This window comes from Pyrus communis, chromosome 13 (assembly GCF_963583255.1).
Source record: "Pyrus communis chromosome 13, drPyrComm1.1, whole genome shotgun sequence".
NCBI classification, from domain to species: Eukaryota; Viridiplantae; Streptophyta; class Magnoliopsida; order Rosales; family Rosaceae; genus Pyrus; species Pyrus communis.
The window spans coordinates 14,713,421-14,739,878 of NC_084815.1; the positions used below are offsets into that span (position 1 = coordinate 14,713,421).

The window sequence follows — 26,458 nt, forward strand, 5'->3', positions numbered from 1 at the left end:
GGAAAGCCGTCAGCATAGATATAAGCTGCTTTCTTATTAATCCCTTAGTTTTTCTTCTGATTTCCTTGGTTATTTTTAAATTAGATTATTTGCATTGCCATCTATTAGTGATGAGAGATATTAGATACATAATTGTATACACTCGATAACACTGCTAAGACAACGGTGTAAGCCTAGAAAGCCTTTGTGGTACTTCAACAGGGCGAGCTGCCCTTAAACTGAAAAGGGTTTGGAAACACCTCAAGAACCTCTTAGTGTAGATTAAAGTAATAATATCGCTCGTAATAAAAACGAATCTCTTCTTTTTAAATAGGAGAACAACATGACAAACAATATTGCTGGCTAAACAATCAATTAGATAAAATTATTTAAATTAAATTTGGTATCTATAACTAGTGAGGCACACCAACCATAGCTTTGTCTTTGACATTCGCTGTAAGTCCAAATCCCATTGAAAATAATTCAAGGAAAAAGAACTCCATCATCTGTGTTGCAAATTATTACTTCATATCATCGTCTGCAGAATCAATGGGTGGGATATTTAGCAAGAAAGGAGAATCTGGATTCTCTGTCTCTTCCACCGCAGAGAAAGTTACTCAAGGGATTGACGGAAGCGGTCTTACCGCCATTGTTACAGGTCATGTTCTTCTTTAAGCTTTATATAATTAACTTCATTGCCTGTGTCTCTCAAACTAAGGTTGTAAGGTTGCTAAATACTTTAGTGTGTGTGAACTTTGTTTATTTCAGGAGCTTCAAGTGGTATTGGCGTAAAGACATCGTGTGTTCTTGCATTGTGCCGTGTCCATGTTGTTATGGCAGTAAGGAACATGGAAGCTGGGTCGAACATCAAAGAAGCTATTCTTAAAGAAGTTCCCAATGCTAAGATCGGTGTCATGGAGTTAGACCTCAGCTCATTGGCATCTGTAAGAAAATTTGCAACTGATTATACTTCCTCCGGCCTTCCATTGAACATCCTTACGTAAGATAAGCAACATTTTCATTCTTATCACTGCGATTCCAACCAGTTTCTCTTTATTTTTTTAATAAGGACAGAGATCTCACCGTCGTATAGGCAGAACTAAACAGTTGTTTATTTTATACTATGACGATGAAGTATTAACACTCTCTCATTTCGGTTGGAAGTAATAATGCAGGGATTATGGCAACTCCATTCAAGCTCTCCAAAGACAACATAGAACTCCATTTCGCAACTAACCATTTAGGTACGCTCCCTAACATGTCTAATGAATTTTTTCCCAGAGGCCAATGGATCAAGTTTTTAACAAAGTTTCTTTCATTATTTAATATTATTACCAAAACCATCCAATGTGTAGGTCATTTTCTCCTCACAAATCTTTTGTTGGAGACCATGAAAACCACATCGCGAGAAAGAAAAACAGAGGGAAGAATTGTTAATGTATCATCACTAGGTCATCGATATATATACAGCGATGGATTTTGTTTTGACAAAATTAGTGACGACTCAAGGTATACTCTTGTATATGCAGCATCATTTTGAAGCATTTAGGGTATATATATGCTGGTTTAATAAGTTGGCATCTGTTTTTTTTGTTTAATTGTTCGAGCCTTAGAGGTATATGTTAGATAATGATCAACAATCTGCCCTCTTTACTTGCTAATTTTTAGATACCAGAAATATTATGCTTATGGACAATCCAAGCTTACTAACATATTGCATGCTAATGAGCTTACAAGGCGTCTGAAGGTATTGAATTCCTTAAAATCATCAATCATTATGTCTTTTATTTCAGCATATACATTCATATAAGTTGTTAATGCACTTTAAAATGATTCTTGATTGATACGGTAACTTATTTTCGAAACAAATTAAACAGGATGAAGGGGCAGAGGTAACAGCTAATTTTATGCGCTATGATCGCTTTTTACGGTGTAAGTTTCAGCTCCTATACTCTACAACTGTGATCAATTTTGAATGTTCTCGACAGTGAAACTTTTGTCTGGTTTTCGACTGATCAATTTATGTTCCCTTTGGCTTGACACAGGTCTGCTTAAGGTGCTGGGCATATTGGTATCCAAAACAGTTGGGCACGTACTTCTTTTACTTTGAACTATTTATGTACTATATGGCAGCTAATTTTATTTTTCAGGCACAAACCACACATGTAATAACATTTTATATCATCTATGCTTAAAATTATTTCATTGAACATGGCCGTACTTGTAGGGTGCGGCAACCACATGCTTTGTGGCGCTCCATCGACAAGTAAAGGGAATAGGAGGTAAATACTTTGTAGACTGCAACGTCACCAAACCGAGCTCTCAGGCAAAAGATGCAGACTTGGCTGCAAAACTCTGGGATTTTAGCTTGAGTTTGACCAATCCAGAGTAGCAGGAGTTAATGTTCTTTTTGTTGTGTCGATAAATAAAATTGTCAAATTGCAAACTCTAATCAGATACTGGATTCAGACTAAAGTTCAGATCTGTACTCAATTGTCTTTAAAATTTAGTTATCAGGCATGTTACCATCAGCCAATCCTTACAAGATAAGCTGAACCAGCTTCATTGCATTTTGGTTGTCTTTTCATATATTTGGCATGACCTGTAGGGAGCAGCAACGGAATGTTCCGTGGCGTTGCATCATTATATTAAGGATTTCAACGGTGAATGTACCGTGGACAGCAACAAAGCCGATTGAGCTCTCAAGCTAACGATGCCGAATTGGCAAAGAAGCTTTGTGATTTCAGTTTGAATCCTGTAAATTTAGGACATAAACAGCAACAACTTTTTCCTTAGGATTGACTATACACATTGACATTTTAAGTAGTGATGTTGAGAATGAATCCCATATTGATTGAAGAAGGAACATTGCATGCATCAGCGTATACACAATAGGTTCAAATAAAATTTCTCACAAAAGATTTGAGGCAGTTGCCAGTAGGAAAAAATTGGAAAGTGGATCTAAACCCGTTCAGCATTTAGTCTAGTTGATTTTTTTATTTTTTATTTTTTTCCTCAGTTGTTTGAAAAGTCGGGAGGATATTTTTCTGGGACTAGAGTGTTTTGACTATCCATGGAAGAAGGGTTGTGTTTCTCCTTTTTTGTCTATATTGTCTATACTTTCTTCTGCATTTTTGCTTTATAACTTGCAGTGTTTTGCTGCCACTGTTTTTTGTGCTTGAATCTGGAAGAAAGTTTTAATCTTTCTCCTTCGTTTTTCCACAGTTCTGCTGTTTTTTTGCATTGAAAGTGCAAAAATTTCTGTGTTTGTATCAAAACCTCAAGTTGGTAAATTTAAAATCAAGGGAAAAACCAAATTTCTTTATATACAACGATATATTTATATTAAGGAATGAGAAAAATTAAATGATATCGAAATCACAAATCACGACTTGTGACCCCTCATATCCCTTTCTTCCCGGTTTCGCTCTCTCGCAATATGCGTTGACTCCATTGGAGCACGCAGGGTGCGTCAACAACATGCTGGCTTTTTTTTTTTTTAAAAGTCATTTGAAACTAGTCGAACAAAGGATATCCGAAACTCTATGGCTGAAAATGCAGAATTGTCAAAGAAGCTATAGAATTTCAGCTTGCCTGACTGATCCAGATTAGTTGGGAACAATAGATTGGTCGTCAAACTAAAAATCTATTGGAAAATGCAAGTGCCTTTTACCGTTACATAATTTAATTTCCTTACCGAAGGCTTATGACCTATAAGCACCTTCAAGGGTTTTTGGGCCAAACTAAACAAAAAAAGGGAAAACTTGAAATAAGTCCAAATTTGTAAGCAATTACTAGATATAATCCAATTTTATTTAATTATTGATTTAAGTCCAGTGACTCATTGTCCACGTCATTTTATTTTCATTTTTTTGTCAAAATTACCCCTCTATTAACATTATCCTTTAATTCTAGATTTACTTGTATTATGAAATTAATTATTTGTCTTTAAATAATCCCCTACTTGTAGAATTAGTTTTAAAGTATATCTCTTCTTCCATAACTCCCGCATACAATTTCTGCTGTGTTCTCCGATCCCCTTCCTTCTTGTTCAGTCTTCTTCTTTCAAGTTTTAAAATTTCCAGAAAAATGTTCTCTTCCCAGGATAAATTAAACAGCCACAGCCCACAGGCGTAAGGAAATTGAAACCAACATCCTGCTCGATAAGAATGTCTCAATTCAAAAGGAATGAAAAGGCCAAGCCTAACGTAACAGAGACTCAACTACTTTAAAATTAGAAACAATAAAACTTGTCAACACTAAAACAACCAGTAACTTCGGGCTGAACAAATTCCAAACCAGGCAGATGGATCCGAGTCAACATCCAGGATACTAAACCAACTCATTCGCCTTATGAAATTCAAGTATAGTGGTTGTCAAGATGTATAAAATGTACACTGTTGGGATCTAGCATATAGAAACTAGAACGAGCAAAAAAAAAAAAAAAAAGTTTCACCCTTTCTATAACCAGAACAAAGAAGATCCTAGTTATGTGGAAATCGATAACATCACACAAGATTATGTAGAGGAAAACTCGTGTCCATAGCCCATCTTCAAAATATAGAACCACATGATAGATGTTGTATATTTTGTTTATCTACTTGTATTATATATTTATGTAATGAATCTATTTGTATATTTTGTTTATTCTACATGTGTTATAGATTAATTGTATTTTATCTACCTATACGATATGTTTTTGCTCATTAGTCTGTCTATATCACATATTATTTTGTGTTATCTATCTATACGATAGGTTTTTATCCATAGTCTACCTATATCATAGATTAATTAATATTATCTACCTACATCACAAATTTTTTATCTACCTCGACAACGTTTCTTTTAATTTTTGATAAACTTATAAGATTGGTTGTAATGTGTTTTTAAAATGTTTTTAATTAGAAAATGGGTAAATAAAGGTATTTGAATATTCAAATTTAAAATTTTTTAAATTAAAAAATAAAGAATTTAAATATTTTTTTATTTTCAAGGGGCAAAATAGGTGTAATAAAAAATCAAATAAAATTGGACCCAATCCGAAAAACAGGTGAATTTTTTGGACTTGGATCAAACTGCCCCATAAAAAAATGCGTTTGATTTTTCGTCCTTGCCGCAAGAAGCTTTTTCTTTAACTTTCTATGAGAGCTACTAGATCCATTTCATTCTCTTATTTCCTCATCCACATTATTGTCACATCCCAGACTCCAACCTCTCGGATATTGTCCGCTTTGGCATTCTGGGCCTGGACTATGTCGCAGCCACCCAGCTACCGCACGGTTTTGTTCTTGTGGACCGTAGTCCACAAAAGGCCTCTTTGAAGTTAAAGCTCTAGGCATGGATATACAAGGCCCAAAGACCACGCCCTCACGGGCGATGTGGGATACTACATTATTATCCCATCCACTTTAAAAAGTTAAAAGATTAAAATGTTATTTTCCACTCACTATTATTCTCAAAATAACTTTTAATATATGAGAATTTTAACGAAAAGCTCCATATACTATTCACTTTAATGAAAAACTACATTTTTACATTAAAAAGTCAAACATGGTACTATTCATTTTATGCTTTATTTTGTCCTTATCGTTAAAACTCAAAGTTTCAAGCTATTTTCATTAATTTTCCTTTAATATATGCGTACATATAAAATTATAAAATTGTCTCTTAAAAAATATAAACAAATAATATATAAAAGAGTGTGCTATCCACACATCCCATTTTACTCTTAAAAAATATAAACAAATAATATATAGAGGGGTGTGCTATCCACACACCTCATTTTACTTCTTACACACCCCTTGTTAATTTTTATCCGTTGATTTTCTTTAATTCATCCGATCCGACGGCCGAAAATTAAAAAAGTGTGTGAAAAGTAAAATGAGATGTGTGAATATCACACCCCTATATAAACCTAAAATTAAGAAACAAAAGCGAGCAAGAACCAAGGGGAAGAGAGCGACGGATAGGACTATAGGAGTGTCCAAGGAAAAGTCTTCACTGACGTCAGAACTGAAGCTTAAAATTGCAAACAAGTCGTACAATTGACCAATAAAAAATGGGAAACTTAAAAATTTTGGACAACCACTGTACCAACTTCAATTTTCATCAAGCTCCGCGGTCTATCTAGTTATGACAGTATTCTCTAGAATGGATATGAACTATTGTATACGTATAATGTAGGGAGTAGAGTAATTGGATGACATGGTTTCAAAAACACTTGCATAAAAATACATTTAATTTATAAGCTAAGTTAAAGTAAATGCATTCAATCTTATAAGAACAGCAACAAAAAGAGGGTAATTAATATCCTTATCAGTCAATTTACAAATGAACAAATTTGTAATTAATTTAATTTTTTATTAAAAGGTGGATGGGAAGATAAGACATTGAAGTGGGAATAACACCACTCTTTGCAAAATAGTTTTTCGTTTTGTAATTGCCAAAAAAAAGTGCAAAATGCATTAGGCAGAATTGTTTTGTGAAAACAAATTCAAAAAATGTAAAATGCCGAAAATACTATTTTTGCCCAACTTTTCTAAATGTCTGTTTTTAAAGAACTGATTTCAATATAATTTATTTCAATGAAATTTTAACTTGAAAGACTAGAAAATATCTTACAAACTCCCTATAAAATTTATATTCCAACCATACTCTCCGATTAAGAAGTCATAATGGCTATGACCAATAAAAATAAAATTTGAAAAATGTTAAGAATACTACATTTTTTGTACTATATTGGCGTACCATGTGATTTGACAAGTAATATGTACAAGTCATATTCCTATGAGTTTATCTCATTGGATAGGGCTACGAAGACCACATTTATAGGATAATACTTGAGTACTAAATGGTAAATAGACTTGGCAATTTCTTATATGACATGTAAACTCGATCCGAAGGGACATGAAAATAACAGGTTTGGATCAACACGTTAACTAAGCCGGTCATTATTGGGTCACACGTTAAGCTAGTTTACCCATGGGTAACTCATTTCAACCTGATAAGAAAAAATTTAGTTTGATAATTGTAAACTACAAAAAAAAAAAAAATTACTATAATAGCAACAGTGTTTAATGACCCATAAGTGAGATTAAAAAATTCTAAAGCACATTAAACATTCATAATAATTAATTTACAAGTGTGAAAAAGAGTGAAAAAATATGCAAATGCTCGTGATTGTATCCTTTCTACTTTGATGATGGGTACATTGTCGTTTGGATTTTTAAATCCTACAAATCCTCATGAATTCTTGATCAGAAATCGATTCCCTTTCCGATGCAATTTGGAAGGTGTTGATCGCGAGGCTCCAAAATTTTGGTTTTCCTCGCAATACATCCCCAACTCCCTCATCTATATCTCTCCATTACTTCTGTGTTATGGTAAAAGGACATTTTTCTAAGAGTTCTCTCCTCCAATAAGAGCTCTTCTCTCCAAGAAAGTATTTCTCACCGTAGTGTGAGTTTCAGCTTTCTCATCCGTTTTCTTGTGTAATCGCCTGCCCAACCCCGAAGTGTCGGAGTGTCAAACATCCAGACACGTCGACACACCCCGGACATTGGTTGGGCACGGTTAAGACATGTTTTAGACACACCCTAAGACACGGTTGTCGAAATTCTGATGATTTTGGTATTTACGGTGAAATTTACGTCTTCTTCAGTAAAAGATCTTCAAATTTGAGCAACTTAGGCCCTTGCTATGGCCAGGGTTGGTGGTAGTCTATGCCAAGGTTCTAAAAGATGCTAGGCTCTAGTCGGACGGCAGGCTGGGGCTTAACACCTAGGTGGACTAGGCAGATTTACATATATTTATTTATATATTATATAAATAAATGTCTATTTTTATTTAAAATATAATTACGTTAAAATTTCAAAGAAAATAAAATACAAAACAGAAGAATACAGCTTATTATCTTTGACATTAAATATTGATTTTGTACCAATCTATGAAAAAGCCTACAAAATGCAAAGAACCCAAAGAGTCCACAGTGTTCATTGCCCAAATAGCCCTACAAATTACAAAATGCTTTCATGTCTAAGTGACTTAGCACGTCACTTAGTATTGCGTTTTAGTGGTATTCCTTTTCACTTGTAAGTGAGAGGTCATAGGTTCGATTCTCGCCAAAGCCGAATTTGAACTATATTATTGTTAGTCCATTGTGAGGTTTAGCCTAACCCCTCCATTTTAGTTTAGATAATATCGTTTATTAAAAAAAAAAAAAAATATCGTTTATTAAAAAAAAAAAAAAAAAAAAAAAAGCGACTTAGCACTAAAACCGAAAGGACTTGCATATTTTATTAGGATTCCATATGATTATCCACACCAGTCTAGGTCTGTATCTAGCAGCAGCTATTAAAGAAAACAATAAAGAAATATAAAATAAATAAAATAGAAGATGGTGGGGACCTTTTGAGTGAGAAACTGTGTCATTAAAGAGGTCATCGTCTTCCCTACGCAAGATTGGCTCTGCAACAAGAAAATTTCCAGATTCCTGTGTACCGTGCATACGCCCACCTAACCTTTGTCCTGGCCTGCCCAACTCTGCCCAGCTCTGCCTAATCCAGCCTAGTTTCGCCTAGTCATTTGCCTAATATGCTTTCTGATATTAGGACTTATTACAAGTTAATCGCGGTGGTAACCGACTATTTTGCGCCTAAACGCATCCTAGGCGGTTGCTTAGGCCGATTTTTAAAACACTGGTCCATGCTTTTCCTGTGTTTTCTTCTTTTCTTTTCCCTTTTTGTTGTCTACAATAAGCCCACCCCATTTTCTGTCCTGATCTAGACCTTTCTTGCCATTATTTTCACCATTTGGATCTCGAATTCCATATCTTCCCCTTCCTATGACATCCTCACCATTTGGCCTCATCATCTTTTAGTGGGTCAATTCGATTTGCTTACTTTTTCTTGCGATTTTTCACGTTTTAACACGAGGGTGTAGAGAGCTTTGGCTCGGGTGTCCACACCATCACCCTTGTTGACCTTTGTTGGTCTTTCCTGGTGTTCGCCCTTGTTGGTGATGTCGCTTATCAGATATTTCTTCCTGCGGGTTTCCTTTGTTTTTGGGTGGTGTTTGTTTTGGTGGTCTATGGATAATGGTGCAGCATTCTTCTTCATCTTCAATTTTGGTTTTCTGGATGGTGATGGAGGTTGGCTTTTAAGTTTCATTATGAGGTGTGTCTGCGGTGGAAGGAGTTTCTACAGTAGCTTTAGAAACTTAGGGTTGTGTTTTGTGTGTGCTCAGCTACACTATATACTTGGGCTTGTTTGTTTTTATTTTTGGAAGTCCATGTTGTTTTTGTAACTATTGTGGTTTCCTTGTGTCTAATGTTTCGGTGTAATATTTCCTTGTTGGTAATAAATTTACTTTTTCACTAAAAAAAAAAAAAAAAAAAATACTTTTGTGTTAAGGTTCCTATAAAAGAATGTCACATCCCAGACTCAACTCCACTATAACACGATATTGTCCGTTTTGGGTCACACCATCACAGTTTTGTTTCTTGGAACTCACAAGCACTTTCCAGTGGGTCACCCATCCTAGGAATGTTCTCACCTAATCTTGCTTAACTTCGGAGTTCCAATGGAATCCGAAACCAGTGAATTCCCAAAAGGCCTCGTGCTATAGCTAGGGAGGGGAGCATGTACATATAAGGCACATCACCTCCTATTCGTTGGCCGATGTGGAATCTTACAATCCACACCACTTAAGGGGAACCCGGCGTCCTCGCCGACACATCTGCACCGAACGACATAGTGGCTTTGTTACCATTCTATCATATCCCAGTCTCAACTCCGCCGTAGCACGATATTGTCTGCCTTGGGTCCTGGCCACGCCCTCACAGTTTTGTTTTTGGGAACTCACACAAGAACTTTCCAGTAGGTCACTCATCCTGAGATTGCTTTATGATTATTTCTTTTTATTTACTGTTTTGTTATTTCTTGTTCTTCCTACTGCTTTAGATCCCATTTATTAGTTTTTATAATTAACTTATATCATAGGTTAATTATATTTATCTCTCTATGTGACAGATTCTTTTTTATAATCAACATGTCACAGATTAATCTGTATTGCTTGTAGGTATATTAAGTTTTTTTCTAGGTTTCATGTCTTATTTATAGATATAATATACATTTATATTTTTGTTACTTGAGTTAGGGTAGAATGTTTTGTAGGTATATTTATGTTGGTATATTAGTTTTTTTTTATTATTATTATTTTTTTTGTTATAAGATATTCAAAGATTTTAATTGATTTTTAATATTTTTAGACAATATAAAAAGAGTATAATAGAAAGAAAAACATGTAATTAGATAACTGAACTCACTCTTAAAAATCATCTATGTTTTTGGATCCAAATCTAAAAGCCCCTATATTTATTAAAATATGAAAACCGTACAAAAAAAAATTAAAAAAAAAACCTTTACGCGACGGATCACTCCATCGCATAAGATTAAATGCAAGAAAGGTTGTCATCGTGTGAATTGGTAAACAACGGAATAATTAAATACTATAAAAATTAGTCGAATTGGATTGCATAAAGGTTTACTCGGCAGAGACCTTTGTCCCGCAACGTCTTACCTAACGACGTTTTGTTGTCACCATGAACTCAACATGACAACATAGTTTCGTACCCTTGTTATCTGCGCGACAACAGGCTTGGTTTCTTTACATTTTATGTGATGAATACCATTATTTCGTCGCGCAAACAATTTTTTTACAAGCTTTGTCCGACGATTACTTTGCGACGAAGTTTTCAACCTGTGAATGCGACGGAATATGTCTTTATGCAACAAATTTGTCTTTGTTGCGAAAAGTTTTAGTTGTAGTAATGTAAGTTGGGTGTAAAGTAAGGTTATATGAGTTCAAATAAAATTTTCTTATCAAAATTCATATACATAGGGAAAAACGAATTATTCCCATTCATATACGGAAAAATCCCAAAAACGTAGTATAAGAAAAACTGACCAAAGTATATGCAATATTGATTCAACGGATTCATAATATCAAATTCTGGAATTGTTAAACTATTATTTAGTCCAAACCAATACGGTGTGTGTGCCCATGTGATGGATTCAAAACCAATTCCTTATAGAGCTGCCAAAACATTATGCGGCTCAATCAATCTGGTCAATTATTTTGACTCTATTCGATAAGGAGAAATCACGGGAGTTCTTAATCATGTGCTCTGATACTACAAGTAAATTTTTTTTTGTTTTTTTTCTTTTCTTTCTAACAAGTAAACTTAAAATTAGGTAAATTTATAAGACCCAATCCATGATCCAAGATCTTGAACACCATGAACTTCACAAACGATTGTTGTCGAATACGTAAATTGCACATCCCTATCTTGAGCAATCCATAGGCGAGCTGTTGCTGTGAAGGAAATTAGGTTTCTGTCTCTAGTCTTGCTTGCACGTTAAAATCCTAATACGTGTTCTTCATTCGTGTATACATTAGATGGGTATGTGCACTATTATAGGCATAGAAGCAGCATGATTGCTTCTAAAACATTACTTATTAACCAGAATATATCACATATAGACCATGTCATGTGAACCACACTATAATATTAAAATATTCTTACATATATCTCACCTCGTATAAGGAGATCATGTCATCATATAAGGAGATCAAGTCATAACTATTTTTACATTGAAGAAAACTTTCTTAAATATAGATAATGTCACGTCTACAAGATGAATTTGGGTTTTCTATTCTTCAGTAGGTAACATCTCTCTAAAAAAAATTCTCTCTTTGCTGAAACATTAACCCAATATTCTCCTTCGTCGTCAGCCCTAGCCTTTGGCTTGGGTGCTGGTGGCAACCCACCCTTATTCTCTTCTCCTTCATTTTTTCTCACTGCTTGCTACACCCTCCCACTTTTCCTCCTCCTTCCCTCCCATCTCCTCTGCTCTTTCCCTCTTTTCCTCCCTTCCCTTCTCCTCTGCATTTTCCTTTTTTTCCTCCCCTCCCATCTCCTCTGCCCCTTCCCTTTTACAACTTCCCACCCTATCTTCCTTCCCATTTTCCAATCTTCTTTGAGCTTAGTTTCAATAACTTTGAGCTTGTCTCATATTTAGGCTTCATTCCCCTTATCCAGCATTTTTCGCCTATTCTTACTACTTTATGTCTATTACTTTTCCTTCCTCCCTCTTCTTTCGCCGTGATATTCCATCTCCCCTATCATGAGCTCGGTTCTGCATGCTCCGATTTGAAATTGGATATTAGATCCATTTCCCTCCCTCACTTCCCCTCCACAACTGGTATGCTGAAGCCCCATCGAGGCCATGTGTTTTGTGGCCTCTGTCACAGTAAGGGTATTTTACATACCCTCTTAGCTTCATTTTCTATCCATATGGTACGTTGTTTGTATATAGTTGTAGGAGTTCGTGAAGGAGATTTGAATCTGGTATCCACTTTCTCAGTTCGGAGTTTGGCTCTCTTCGAGGATGTGGTGGCGTCAGCGGTTTGGTTTATGCTGCTTCAAATTAGGGTTTTTTGTTGTTTATTTTTTCTACCTACGGGCCTAAGTTTGTGAGGCCTCCCGTTGTATCTTGGGTTGCAGATCTTATTTTGTTTGAGCCTTTTATTTTACCTTCTATTGTTTTGTGAGAGGTTTTTTGATCTCTATTCTTGTACTAGTTTTTAATGAAAGTAATTTCATTTGACAAAATAAAGAAAAGATAATGTGTTTAAAGTCATGCCATAGTGGATCATTTCGTAAATCCCGAAAGTACAGAAGTACCACTCCAAAAAGCGAGAATACCTATTGGGCGAACGACACAACGAACCTTGATCTGATATGACTTGTAATGACTATTGCTAGGAAGATTAAATTTTGTAAATTAAATGACATGAAAATTAATGATTGGATTATTACTTAAACGTTGATAAACGTTCTGATTTTTTATTAGTGACACATAATTTAATTTACAGATTTAATCTACAAATTTATTCTCCCTAGCATTACATGACTTGTAATAGCCCCTTGTCACAACACGACATACCTTGAATTGTTTAGATTAACCACACGCCTTACAATGGAAGACCAATTGTTGTTTATGGCATAGCATACACGAATGGTTAACTAAATATTCAAGTATAACTTAATTCTCTCTTATTCAGGAAGATTCACTCTAGCTGACTAATAGAGCGCAATTCCTTTATTAAAAATAAAAAATAAAAAAAATAAAAAACCTACTATTTAATCTCTTAGAGTATGCAAGAAGAAAAAGAGACCAACCATCTATAAAATGATGAATCAACAAAAGACGAACGAGAAGGTTTACTCCAATAAACATTAATCAAACTTTTTATTCTAATGACACACTTCTATTAGTTGTACTCTCACTAATTCGAAGGTATTTATGATTTAGAGGTACATTTCTGTTAGTTGTTCTTCGATTAAGCGAAGCATCAAATATATAACAACGCCTTTTAATTTTACCGTTGCGTCATGCATGCATATGATTTATTGGCTTTTTTCTAAGCATTTCAATCTAAGGGACTATGGATGATTTTCGGAAGAATGGGATGGGAAACATTGTTTCCAATTATCATTCCAAAATTTTAAAATTAGATCAGACCACAATATTTAAATTCACAATTTTTAGAATCTGAGTATTTTACGGAAATTTCGAAACATAATTAAAAATTTCATATATTTTTCAAGTTTTTCAAAATTCTCGAACTTTTTCATACCTTTTATTGTTCAATTCTTAATATTTGGTATATGCTTTTATAAATATATTTTTTAATACATTACGATGTTATCTACACTAAAAGGTAGGGAAGTGAGCTAAGTCTCATAATAGCGGTAATTAAACCTAAGATCTCTCACTCATTAATGAAGAACATCATTATACCGTAGTCTTAAGTTCATGTATTATACCGTAGTACTAAGTTCATGTATAAATCCATTTAATTTTGTTGTATACTAGTAAGTCTAGTATGTTTATTGTTTTTAATATATAAGTGTATGATTAACATAAAACAATCGAGAAAACATGCATCCAAAACTAACAATAAAATACCAAAATTAATTAAAAAATTAAATTTAGTAAATAACTTTAAAGAATCGGAATATTTTGAATTTTTTATCAAAATAGGTCCAGAACACTTTGCAAAATTTTGGAAATTTTGCCCTAGGCACAACGTCGTTTCTTGTAACAATGCCAAGAGTTTTTGCGACGTTAGACATGGGACAGGAACAACAGCAAGAAAACAGTTGCCGACTTGGTGGAGTAGGGATGTCCATTAATCAAATATATCCGTTGTTGTCCTCACTTAATTGGCAGTTATTTTCGTTGCCAATATCTTAAGATTACAACTCTACTATGTTAGCTTAACTTTCTTAGCATTCAGTTTGTTGTAATTTTTGTAATTTCATAATCGTCTGCAGAATTAAATGGGGATATTTAGCAGGAAAGGAGCATCTGGGTTCTCCGCCTCTTCGACGGCAGAGAAAGTTACTCAAGGGATTGAGGGAACTGGCCTTACTGCCATCGTTACAGGTCATCCTCGACTCTAAATTTCGTATAATACATGTGATAAAGTAAAGTACTAATTACCGGAAAGTTAAAGGACTCCAGATTTTTTGTTAAGTAGTTGGGCTACTCCACTAATACCCATTTGATTTTGGAGTGGAACCTGTGAAAACTCCACGGTAAAATGTGCCAATTGATTTAGAAGTGGAACTCAACTTCAATACCTTACTTTTATGTGATAAAGGTTTTTCTCATGTAAGAATACAAAAAGGATATAGAACAAGGTGATTTTGACTAATTTTACTAATTCTGTGATATATGCCAAGGTGAGCTCGAATGGGTTATATTTTAATTTACATTTATTTAAGTACTTTTGTTAGTTTTTTGGATGATCAATTTGTTCTTATATAATAAATTCTTTTGTGTAATATAGAGATGTCTCTTCTGGGATATATTATATCCTTCAGTTTTGGTTCTAAATTATCATGTCTTCCTCTGTAATATATAAGGTTGTATGAATTTCATTGTCTAAACTCTCTTCAATTTCAGGAGCCTCAAGTGGAATTGGCGCAGAGACAGCACGTGTTCTTGCCTTGCGCGGTCTCCATGTAGTTATGGCAGTAAGGAACGTGGATGCTGGGGCGACCGTCAAAGAAACAATCCTTAAAGAAATTCCGAACGCAAAAATTGATGTCAGGCAGTTAGACCTCAGCTCATTGGCATCTGTAAGAAATTTTGCATCAGATTATAATTCCGCCGGCCTTCCACTCAATATCCTAATGTAAGAGCAACCACCTTATTAATTTTTTTTCCTTCAGTTTATACTTTCACTTTGTGTGTATTGTGCTAGAGATATATACCCTCTTGGATCGTATTAGTTTGAATTCTATCTGCACATCGCGAACGCACTGACTTAAGTATTAAACTTTCTTCTTTGTTGGAAGTAACAATGCAGGGGCAGGGGCAACTCCATTCAAGCTCTCTCAAGACAGCATAGAACTGGTGTTTGCAACTAACCATTTAGGTTAGTTGCCTAACAACTTTTTTCCAACTCTGAACTGTCAGCCAACAGATCGGTTTTGTACAATTTGCTTTAATTTTATCAATGCATTGGGCAACTTGATCGAACCATAAAATGTGCAGGTCATTTTCTTCTCACAAATCTTCTGTTGGAGACCATGAAAAGTACATCACGAGAAAGCAACAGAGAGGGGAGAATTGTCAATGTATCATCACTTCTTCATCAATATGGATACCGTGAAGGAATTCGTTTTGATAAAATTAATGATACAGCTGGGTATGCTGATTTCGTACTTATTTCCGTTTTTAACATTCTGTGGTGTATGTTTTGGATAAATATATGCCAATAATCAACCGCTTTGTTTGCTACTACACAGCTACAACAGATATTTCGCCTATGCACAATCCAAGCTTGCTAACGTTTTGCATGCTAATGAGCTTACAAGGCGTATGAAGGTATTGAGCATTTTAATTAGGTCACCCAGTGCAATACACTGCATATATCTATACATATAAGTATTCATACAGCTATTATTGATCTCCACTAATTCTTGGTTCGCATGGTTACTTATTTTTTAACAGGAAGAAGGGGTAGAGATAACTGCTAATTCTCTTCATCCCGGAGCAATTGGCACCAAAATTACCCGCAATGATTGCTTTTTTCAGTGTAAGAATTCGTCGTTTGTACTTTACCAACGTCATATTGTTCCAAAGGGAGGGTTACCTTCATGGATACATGATGCATCATTTTACATATTAGCTCATAACCAAAGTTCTTGAGTACATAACTAAATGATTTGTAGCTTAAGTTGCTAAGAACATTTTGCATTGCATCCAGGCCCTTGTTTGGTTCTCCCTCCCTCAGTATCTATTGTGTTGACACTGAGTATCTGTTTGGTTTTCCACTGATCAACTGACTATTTTTTAATGGCTTGACACAGGTTTATTTAACGTGTTCGGTATATGTACCGGTAAAACTATTCCGCAGGTATGTACTTCTATACTTTCCACAAAGTGTGCCTATATATAATCTTTTGTTATACTTTTGGGACTAATGCCACATGCATCATATTTGTAGACCACATCATTGAAGAGGTGAGATTCAAAAGTATAAGTCGGACTCACTTCTATTAGAAATGCGATCTACAATATGATGCAGTTAATTTCTTTGTTTGGTTCGTGGGGGTTCGGAATCTTGTATCGCTGACATTTTATATAGCCAATGTGGTTAAATAATCTCATTGTACATGGCCGTGTAGGGTGCGGCAACCACATGCTTTGTGGCACTTCATCCACAAGTACAGGGAGTAAGCGGCGAATACTTTGTAGACTGTAACATTGCCAAATCGAGCTCTCAGGCAAAAGATGCAGATTTGGCTGCAAAACTCTGGGATTTTAGTTTGACTTTAACCGATCCCAAATAATGAGGGGTATTAGACTTTGCTGGTTCGTCGTGTTGTCGTGGCTTCGTTACCATTGACCAGTTTTTGTGTAGTGAAATCAATTGCCAAATTTTGAACTGTGATAAAACGTTGGACGACTCATACCTTAAAGTTCCCGTTTGCACTGTATTTGTAATTTAATCAGTTGGACTAGAAACTGGACTATATAAACTACATGAAAGGACCTAGAAAACTAATATATATTATCTTATTCCTTAATGGTAATAAGGAATTGTTATTGACACTTCAAAAATCTCATTTTGTACTCCTCACAAGTATATTTTTCTTTCTAAATATAGAAAGTTTGGAGAACAAATGTGAATTATGGAGTGTCAATAACAATTTCCATTGTATATTCCAAAAACTAGATGACAAGGGGGACATCCGATAAAAAAATGACAAATTACTAAATATTTGGCTTCGAGTTTCCTTCCACGTCACAAGTTAAAAAATGTCCTTATACATGATCTGTTTTTGTAATAAAAGCTATTATATATAGCTGCAATTTGTCATGTATATACCATCTTGCATGGGCATTGATTTGTGAAGGAAGTTGAAGTTTCACTATAAAATCAATTAGTAATATGAGAAGTGGATCAACTTACTTATAAACCCATATAAGGTTATTGCTTCCATTAATGTAGGATTCATTCTCAACACTTTTTTCAATGATATAACGTTATGTAAAGAAAAACTTACACATGTCTATTGGCAAAACACTACGGTAATTACATATTTGTATCATAAAAGTCTTTCTTCTCAAAATAAGATTGTTAATTAAAGTTTAAATATTTTTTAGTGTATAAATTTGTTTAATACCAAGAGGTGCAAGTGGCATTGGGTGAGATCACATCACATGTTCTTCGGAGTCTTTCAGCACTCTGAAATAGATGCACACTCATTTTTCTTATTTTTTGTTTGCAATATATTGTTTTAAGTGTCAATACGAACGTTTTTATCATTTTACGATTGTTTCATGCATGCATATGATTAACTTAGATTACTATCAATCATCATTGATTATGATGACAGCCTTTTTGTAATTTTTATATATATGCATGCTACAGACTTGCTTGTATAAACATATAAGCTATTCAGATTGAATCTATTGTATTTATAAATTGCTATCGCCATATCCTTAATTAGTAGAATTGGGTGTCACTCTATTCTCGTTGACACAATATTTCAAGAGTACTATAACTTCAGTCTTCTGGTTGCTTTGTTGGCACTCTCCTTTCTCTGTATTGCAAATTTTTAACTTCGTATTATCGTCTGCGACATCAATGGGTGGGATATTTAGCAAGAAAGGAGCATCTGGGTTCTCCTCGTGGTCGACAGCCGAGCAAGTTACTGAAGGGATTGATGGAACTGGTCTAATGCCATTGTTACACTTACAGGTTCATTCTCTATCTTTAACTTCATATACGATTGTATCATATGATAAGGGATATAGGCATAGTGAGCTTCATTTGGTTTAAATTTCAGGAGGCTCAAGTGGTATTGGGGCGGAGACATCTCGGGTTCTTGCACTGCGCAGTGTCCATGTAGTTATGGCAGTAAGGAACACGGAAGCTGGGGAAAGCGTTAAGTGTTGGAGAACAATTCAGAAATAAACAAAAAATAATAGAAATAAACAGAACTTGAAATTCTAATATTTTAGGCCTTATGGTTGTATGGATTAGGCTTGAATATAATATAGCCTAAATACAATTAATATTAATTAATCAAGACAAGGGCTTTGGGCCTTGGGGCACTTGGGGCCTTGGAATTTAAAATTAATCAGATTCATTAATTTTAATTTTCGGATTAAGTTTTTTAATTAATTTATTAATTAAAAAATGTTTTGATTAAAAAACATAGCTATTAGAAAGAGTTGTGTACTTTCAAATACACTGAACATGTATTTGAAAGGGTGTGAAACAGCATATATATTTGCAATCACAGTATCTAAGTGAGATCATCTTTCTTCCTCTTTTTCTTCCGTACGAAATTTACAAAGAGTAAGCACATAAAGCAAATTCACTAAAATTCTAGAATCCAGTGTGGGTTGTAGAATTAGGTAGTTGAATCCTGGTCGAGCAGACATTGTAGAACCACAAGCACAAGAGTGGGACGAAAATATTGTTCGAAGGACATAGCTTTTACGCTAACCTCTACCTTCTGTGATCAAGTTACTATAATTGATATTCTTATATTAGTTTCTGTATTTATTGTATAATTTCATTCTGGACATCAAGTATTTTTAGTTAATAAAATATTAGAATTTGAAGTTCTGTTTATTTATGTTATTTTTTGTTTATTTCTGAATTGTTCTCCAACAATCTTCGAACAGTATAGAAAAATCAGGAACTAAACCTCATTTTGAGAAGCCTGAGAAATTTAAGGGCGGAGACTTCAAAAGATGGCAGCAAAAGATGTTTTATTTGACAACCTTGAATTTGGCTAATGTTCTGTGCGAGATTGTACCTACTGCAGATGGAGAAAATATTTTTTCTGCAGAAACTTTAATGGCTATAGATGCCTGGAATCATAATGATTTCCTCTGCAGAAACTATATTCTCAATGCATTAGATGATTCATTGTATGATGTCTATGTAGTATGCAAAACAGCCAAGGAACTTTGGGAATTACTTGAGAAAAAATATAAAACTGAGGATGCTAGTTCGAAGAAATTTGTCGTGGGCAAATATTTGGACTACAAAATGGTGGATTCCAAGTCCGTTGTCTCTCAAACTGAAGATCTCCAGAAAATCATCCATGACATTCATGTTGAAGGGATGGTGATCAATGAGGCTTTCCAAGTAGCGTCCTTTATAGAAAAATTGCCACCTTCTTGGAAAGAGATCAAGAATTATTTCAAACACAAATGTAAGGAGATGACCCTTGAGAATCTCATTGTCAGGCTGAGAATAGAGGAAGATAACATAAAGAATGAGAAGGGCCTGGTTTCGAGTATGGAAGTCAAGGAGAATGTTGTTAAAGGAAGGTCATCAAAGCAAAGGCCAAAGTTACAGAAAACTAAGAAGAAGGAAAAACACTTTGTCCCTGGTGCGAAAGGCAAAGACTTCAAGAAAATCAAGGGAAGTTGCTGGGTTTATGGAAAGCAAGGCCATAGGGCTCAAGAATGTCGCCATCGAAGGGATCAAGGTCATGGAAATCAAGGCAACAACAACCGCGCGAACCTGATTGAAAACAATGTGGATGCCTTGGCTGCAATGATTTCTGAAATCAACCTTGTATCTAATCACGCTAATTGATGGATAGATACCGATGCAACTCGCCATATGTGTGGTGATAGAAATATGTTCTCTTCGTACCAGAAAATCGAAGGAAACAAGCAGCTGTTTATGGGAAATGCATCTGCATCTGTTGTGGCTGGAATAGGGAAATGTGTTCTGAAATTCACTTCTGGAAAGGAATTAACCCTCCTTGACGTGCTGCATGTCCCCGATATAAGGAAGAATCTTGTTTCTGGTCCTATCCTTAGTAATAAAGGATTCAAACTAGTTTTTGAGTCCAATAAGTTTGTACTAACTAAGGGGGAATGTTTGTAGGGAAGGGTTACATTGCTGATGGATTATTCAAACTAAATGTACTTGCTAATGCTGTGAATGAAATAAATAATGCTTCTGCTTATATTGTTGATTCGTCTAATTTATGGCACTCTAGGTTCGGACATGTAAATTTTTGTTCACTTTTTAGAATGCATAATTTAGGTTTGCTGCCCAAAATTGATTATCTAGATAATGTTCAATGTGTGACTTGTATAGAATCGAAATTTGCAAGTCAAAGCTTTAAATCCGTGCATGAAAAGTCCAATGATTTATTAGATTTAATTCATAGTGACTTGTGTGATTTTAGATCATATCCAACTCGTGGTGGAAAGAACTATTATGTAACATTTATAGATGATTTCAGTAAGTATTGTTATGTTTATTTACTTCATAGTAAAGATGAGACCTTGGATATGTTTAAGACATAAAGGCAGAAGTTGAGAATCAACTTAAGTCTTAAGGTTCGATAGGGGAGGAGAATATGAGTCCCATGCCTTTGCTGAATTTTGTGCCACACATGGCATAATTCATCAAACAACAGCCCCTTATACACTGCAACAAAACGGTGTTGCCGAACAGAAAAATAGGACTTTTAAAGACATGATCAATTCTATGTTGAATAGCTCTAGGCTTCCACACAATTTGTGGGGTGAAGCTTTACTTACTGCAAATAAAATTTTGAATCGAATTCCACCTAAAACGAGAAAGGAGTCACCATATGAATTATGGAAAGGAAGAACCCCAACGTTTAAATTGCTTAAAGTGTGGGGTTGCCTGGCAAAAGTACAAGTCCCATTGCCAAAGAGAACAAAATTATGGCCTAAAACTATAGATTGTGTTTGTATTGGTTTTGCATCTAATAGTTCAACTTATAGATTCTTAGTTTTTCATTCCGAAGTCAGTGATATACATGTCAATACTATTATAGAATCTATAAATGCAATATTTTTTGAGGATATATTTCCATACAAAATAGGCAAGTCTAATTTATTGAAAAAGAGATTACATGATGATGTATCTGAGGTTAGTGACGAACCTAGAGAACATGATGATGGTTCATCCTCGTCTAGAGTTCAAGAAGAAGAAGAACTTGAACCTAGAAGGAGTAAAAGGACAAAAATTCGAAAGGACTTTGGGCCTGATTTTGTGACCTTATTAACCGAGACAGAACCTCAATCATTTAAGGAGGCCATGTCCACTCCTGAAGCTCCATTTTGGAAGGATGCAGTTAACAATGAGATAGATTCCATTATGCAAAATCATAGATGGGAATTAGTCGATTTGCCCCCTGGCAATAAGTCAATTGGGTACAAATCTTTAAGAAGAAATTAAAACCTGATGGTACGATTGACAAATATAAGGCTTGTTGGGTAGCTAAAGGATACCGTCAAAAACATGGTTTGGATTTCTTTGATACATACTTGCCTATAACGAGAATTACGTCAATAAGACTGTTGATTGCTATAGTTGGACTCCATAACATGGAAATACATCAAATGGATGTAAAGACTGCATTCTTAAATGGAGACTTAGATGAGGAAATATATATGGAACAACCCGAGGGGTTTGTGGTTAAAGGTCAAGAACACAAAGTTTGTAAACTTGTGAAATCACTATATGGGCTTAAACAAGCTCCAAAGCAATGACATGAAAAATTTGACCATATTATGATAACACACGGTTTTAAGATAAATGAGTGTGATAAGTTTGTCTACACAAAAACTCAAAATAATGCTTGCGATATGTTGTGTTTATATGTAGATGACATGCTTATAATGGGAACTAACAAAGAGATAATAAATTGGACTAAGAAGATATTGAAATCAAGTTTCGATATGAAATATCTTAGATTAGCTGATGTGATTCTTGGTGTAAAAATAAAAAGAAACCAAGAAGGATATATTCTTACACAGTCCCATTATATAGAAGCTACACTTAGAAAATATGGTCATTTGGACAATAAAGATGCAATTACTCCTTTCGATGCCAATAGCAAACTTAAGAAAAATAGAGGTGATGCTATATCTCAACGTGAATACTCACAAGTTATTGGAAGTCTTATGTACATTATGAATTGTACAAGGCCTGATATAGCATACTCAGTGAGTGGACTGAGTAGATATACATGCAATCCTGTATATGATCATTGGGAAGCTTTAATTCGAGTATTGAGATACTTAAAGCATACAATGAATTATGGATTACATTATACGAGGTACCCTCCTGTGCTTGAAGGATTTACTGATGCGAATTGGATATCGGATAGTAATGATACAAAATCCACAAGTGGATATGTATTTACTTTGGGAAGAGCAGCAATATCTTGGATTTTTTGGAGGATGTTCCCATATGGCCTAAACCTGTAACGGCAATATGTATACACTGTGATAGTTTAGCTGCACAATATCGAGCTAAAAATATTGTATACAATGGGAAGTCTAGACAAATTAGACGAAGGCATAATACAATAAAGCAATGCCTCTCTAGTGGTGTAATTTCTATTGACTATGTTAAGTCAAAAGATAATATTGTGAATCCGCTTACTAAAGGATTGTCTAGAGAGCAAGTTAAGCATATATCAAGGGGAATGGGTTTAAAGCCAATAGAGTAAATGAAACTGCCAAACGGAAATCTAACCTAGTTGATTGGAGATCCCATGGTCTAGGTTCAATAGGCAAACTGGTTTGGCTAGATTCAAGAAGAAATACACTTACATACCCATTCCTATGATGGAAGAAGTGTGGTGACTGCTGATGGTGTAGGATACATTAGTTTAATGATATTGATACTTGTAAATCAAGTGGAATAGTAGCAGCCTATTCTTAATCAATATCACCTATATGAGAGTAAATGTAGAGTCGCATTTATGAGAATTACATGGCTACATTCTCTAAAGCTCTCATGAATCCAGGATTTGTTCAAGACCAAAAAAAAACACAAACGTTTGAATTTGTGATGTGTAAATGTGGCGTATGTTTTGCTTATTGTCTTGGTTTACTGCGGAGATGAACAGTTCAAGATTTTATATTCACTGCGTCATCTAGTAAATCCGATAAGTATATACTAAGGTAGGTTCAAGTGCAAAAGACACCTCTCCAGATGTATGTCACATCTATTGTTTAGTCTCGTATCTTAGTGTTTCTAGGACCAAAGAGTCGTCTCAAATGTGGGGTATTGTAGGAGTTTGAGACCTTCTTGTCCCACATTAGGCAACAGTATTTTTTCACTAGCCTTTATATAGGCTTATTCCTTCTACTTAGTAATTAGAACTTGGACCATTTGAAAATGGATTGAAGGTTTGGGCCTAATGGTTGTGTGGATTAGGCTTGAATATAATATAGCCTAAATACAATTAATATTAATTAATCAAGACAAGGGCACTTGGGGCCTTGGAATTTAAAATTAATCAGATTCATTAATTGTAATTTTCGGATTAAGTTTTTTAATTAATTTATTAATTAAAAATTGTTTTGATTAAAAGACACAGCTATTAGAAAGAGTTGTGTACTTTCAAATACACTGAACATGTATTTGAAGGGGTGTGAAACAACCTATATATTTGCAATCACAGTATCCAAGTGAGATCATCTTTCTTCCTCTTTTTCTTCCGTATGAAATTTCCAGAGAGTAAGCACACAAAGCAAATTCGCTAGAATTCTAGAATCCAGTGCGGGTTGTAGAATTAGGTAGTTAAATCCTGGTCGAGCAGACGTAGAACCACAAGCACAAGAGTGGGACGAAAATACTGTTCGAATGACATAACTTTTACACTAGCCTCTACCTTCTGTGATCAAGTTAGTATCATTGATATTCTTATATTAGTTTCTATATTTATTGTATAATTTCATTCTGCACATCAAGTATTTTTAGTTAATAAAATATTAGAATTTCAAGTTCTGTTTATTTCTGTTATTTTTTGTTTATTTCTGAATTGTTCTCCAACATTAAGGAAGCGATACTTGAAGAAATCCCAGGTGCAAAGATTGATGTTAGGGATTGGATCTCAACTCATTGGAATCTGTAAGAAAATTTGGAGCAGATTATTATTCGTCTGGCCTTCCACTGAACATCCTTGTGTAAGAAAAGCAACTGTTTTAGTTTATTTTTGAGCCATACTAGATTGAATTAGACAGTATAGATAAGGTTCAATATTATATTTGCAAACAAACCGATTTAAATTATACAACGCGTACAACTGAGATCTGATACCGTCTTACACAACCATTCAATTTGAACCAAAACATTTAAAATGTTATAGTATGAATCAATCAAGTTGAAGACAGAATTTACAAACATTTGCTTACTTCATACAATGTTAATATGACAATTATAAGTAATGCAATCTCTTCTTTGATGTAAGTAACAATGCAGGGGTAGGAGCAGCTCCATTCAAGCTTTCCAAAGACGGCATAGAAATGCAATTTGCAACTAACCATTTAGGTTTGCTGCCTAACAATTTTTTTTTTATACTTTAAATTGTATACCAACGGATTGTTTTTGTAATATTTCCTTCTGTTTTTACCAATTCATTTGTTACTTGAACCGTCCAATGTGCAGGTCATTTTCTTCTCACCGAACTTCTGCTGAAGACCATGAAAAGCACGTTACGAGAAAGCAAAATAGAGGGGAGAATTGTTAATGTATCATTGTCATTTCATCCAGATGGGTACCGCGAAGGGATTCATTTTCATAAAATTAATGATGAAGCAGGGTAAATCTTCTTTCAACTGCGCTGATTTAATACTTTAGCATCGGTTTTTAATATTTTGAAGTGCACGTTTCGAAGAAGTTTTCGTCAATAATCTAACCCTTTTGGTTGCTAATATACAGATACAACAGATATTATGCCTCTGCACAATCCAAGCTTGCTAACTTGTTACATACTAATGAACTTACAAGGCGTCTCAAGGTATTGAACATTTTGAGTCATCCAATGCAAATATATAACCTGTTGCTATTAGAATTGATCTGCAGTAATTCTTGGACGTCAACTTGGTAATTAACTTGTTCTTTTAACAACAAGAAGGGGTAAAGACCATGATTTCTTGTTAAGTTGTAAGCCTCATCTTCTCTACTCTACTTATCATGATTTTAGTAACAATGTTTCCTTGAGTGAAGAATATGATCAATCTCAAATTCGAGGTCATGTGTTTGACTTTCCCCTCCCTCTCCCTTAGAATCATTTGTATCAAGAATTTATCCACAGAATTTGTCTGGTTTTCCACTGATTAACTCAAATTTTCACTGACTTGAAACAGTATTTTTTCGTGTGAGTGGACTCTTCAACAAAACTAAAATTGTTCCTCAGGTTCTTCTTGAACTTCCACAATATAAGCAACCAATGATTTATTTTCATCTGAAATGCGATTTGCAATATGATCAAGCAGTCCTATTATAATTTCCGGTATACATAATCTTGTACCGTTGACAACTTGACATTTTATAGCCGATGTGGTTGAATAATCACATTGAACATTGTCTGTGTAGGGTGCGGCAACCACATGCTATTTGGCACTTAACCCGCAAGTTAAGGGTGTATCCGGTGAATACTTTGTGGACTCAAACATTGGGAAACAGAGTTCTCAGGCAAAAGGTGCAGATTTGGCTAAAAAACTGTGGGATTTTAGCTTGAGTTTGACCAAGCCCAAGTAGCACAGAGTGTTGATCTTGTTGGTTCATGTTATGGTGGCTCTTTCCTTAACTCTTTGTTTCAAATCAATTGCCAAATTTCAAAACTTCAAAATTGTAATCTTGTTTGTACTTTCTGATCATGGGATCAGATGTTTGTGATTCTTCAATTTATGCCTTGAGATTTATGGTTTTCTAAACGGGCTTCTAAAATACAGAATTTGATCTGCACATCTAAAAAAGTTTTTGAAAATTTATAGAAGGTAATGATGTCCACACTTCCTCGGTTAATTATGTTGCTTGGTGCTCTTTGATTTATTGAATCCAATGAGTAGAAATAAAAATGAGA

General features: G+C 34.7%; 2 protein-coding genes and 1 pseudogene across 2 annotated transcripts; all 3 read left to right on the plus strand.

Moving 5' to 3' along the window:
- The first annotated feature begins 528 nt into the window (after positions 1-528).
- Positions 529-2,371, plus strand: LOC137712229 (short-chain dehydrogenase TIC 32, chloroplastic-like). Its single transcript, XM_068451342.1, has 8 exons — positions 529-637; positions 748-979; positions 1,144-1,223; positions 1,335-1,488; positions 1,648-1,726; positions 1,857-1,911; positions 2,025-2,050; positions 2,207-2,371. Exons 1-8 carry the CDS (start codon positions 529-531, stop codon positions 2,369-2,371), a joined length of 900 nt encoding a protein of 299 aa, XP_068307443.1.
- A 12,015-nt stretch (positions 2,372-14,386) lies between these two features.
- LOC137712230 (short-chain dehydrogenase TIC 32, chloroplastic-like) lies at positions 14,387-16,909 on the plus strand. The gene is made up of 8 exons (XM_068451343.1): positions 14,387-14,492; positions 15,015-15,246; positions 15,410-15,489; positions 15,609-15,762; positions 15,872-15,941; positions 16,068-16,152; positions 16,427-16,473; positions 16,745-16,909. The coding sequence occupies exons 1-8, from the start codon at positions 14,387-14,389 to the stop codon at positions 16,907-16,909; spliced, it is 939 nt and encodes a 312-aa protein (XP_068307444.1).
- Positions 16,910-18,210: 1,301 nt separating this feature from the next.
- Positions 18,211-26,133, plus strand: LOC137712231 (short-chain dehydrogenase TIC 32, chloroplastic-like; annotated as a pseudogene).
- Positions 26,134-26,458: the final 325 nt, after the last annotated feature.

What these genes read in the sequence shown, in the direction of transcription:
- LOC137712229 (XM_068451342.1), top strand. Translation starts at nt 529, where the DNA reads ATGGGTGGGATATTTAGCAAGAAAGGAGAATCTGGATTCTCTGTCTCT. An exon ending in CTTCCATTGAACATCCTTAC is followed by an intron (nt 980 to 1,143) that starts GTAAGATAAGCA and finishes TTCGGTTGGAAG; the next exon opens with TAATAATGCAGGGATTATGG. An exon ending in CTATGATCGCTTTTTACGGT is followed by an intron (nt 1,912 to 2,024) that starts GTAAGTTTCAGC and finishes GGCTTGACACAG; the next exon opens with GTCTGCTTAAGGTGCTGGGC.
- LOC137712230 (XM_068451343.1), top strand. Translation starts at nt 14,387, where the DNA reads ATGGGGATATTTAGCAGGAAAGGAGCATCTGGGTTCTCCGCCTCTTCG. An exon ending in CCTTACTGCCATCGTTACAG is followed by an intron (nt 14,493 to 15,014) that starts GTCATCCTCGAC and finishes CTTCAATTTCAG; the next exon opens with GAGCCTCAAGTGGAATTGGC. An exon ending in CTTCCACTCAATATCCTAAT is followed by an intron (nt 15,247 to 15,409) that starts GTAAGAGCAACC and finishes CTTTGTTGGAAG; the next exon opens with TAACAATGCAGGGGCAGGGG.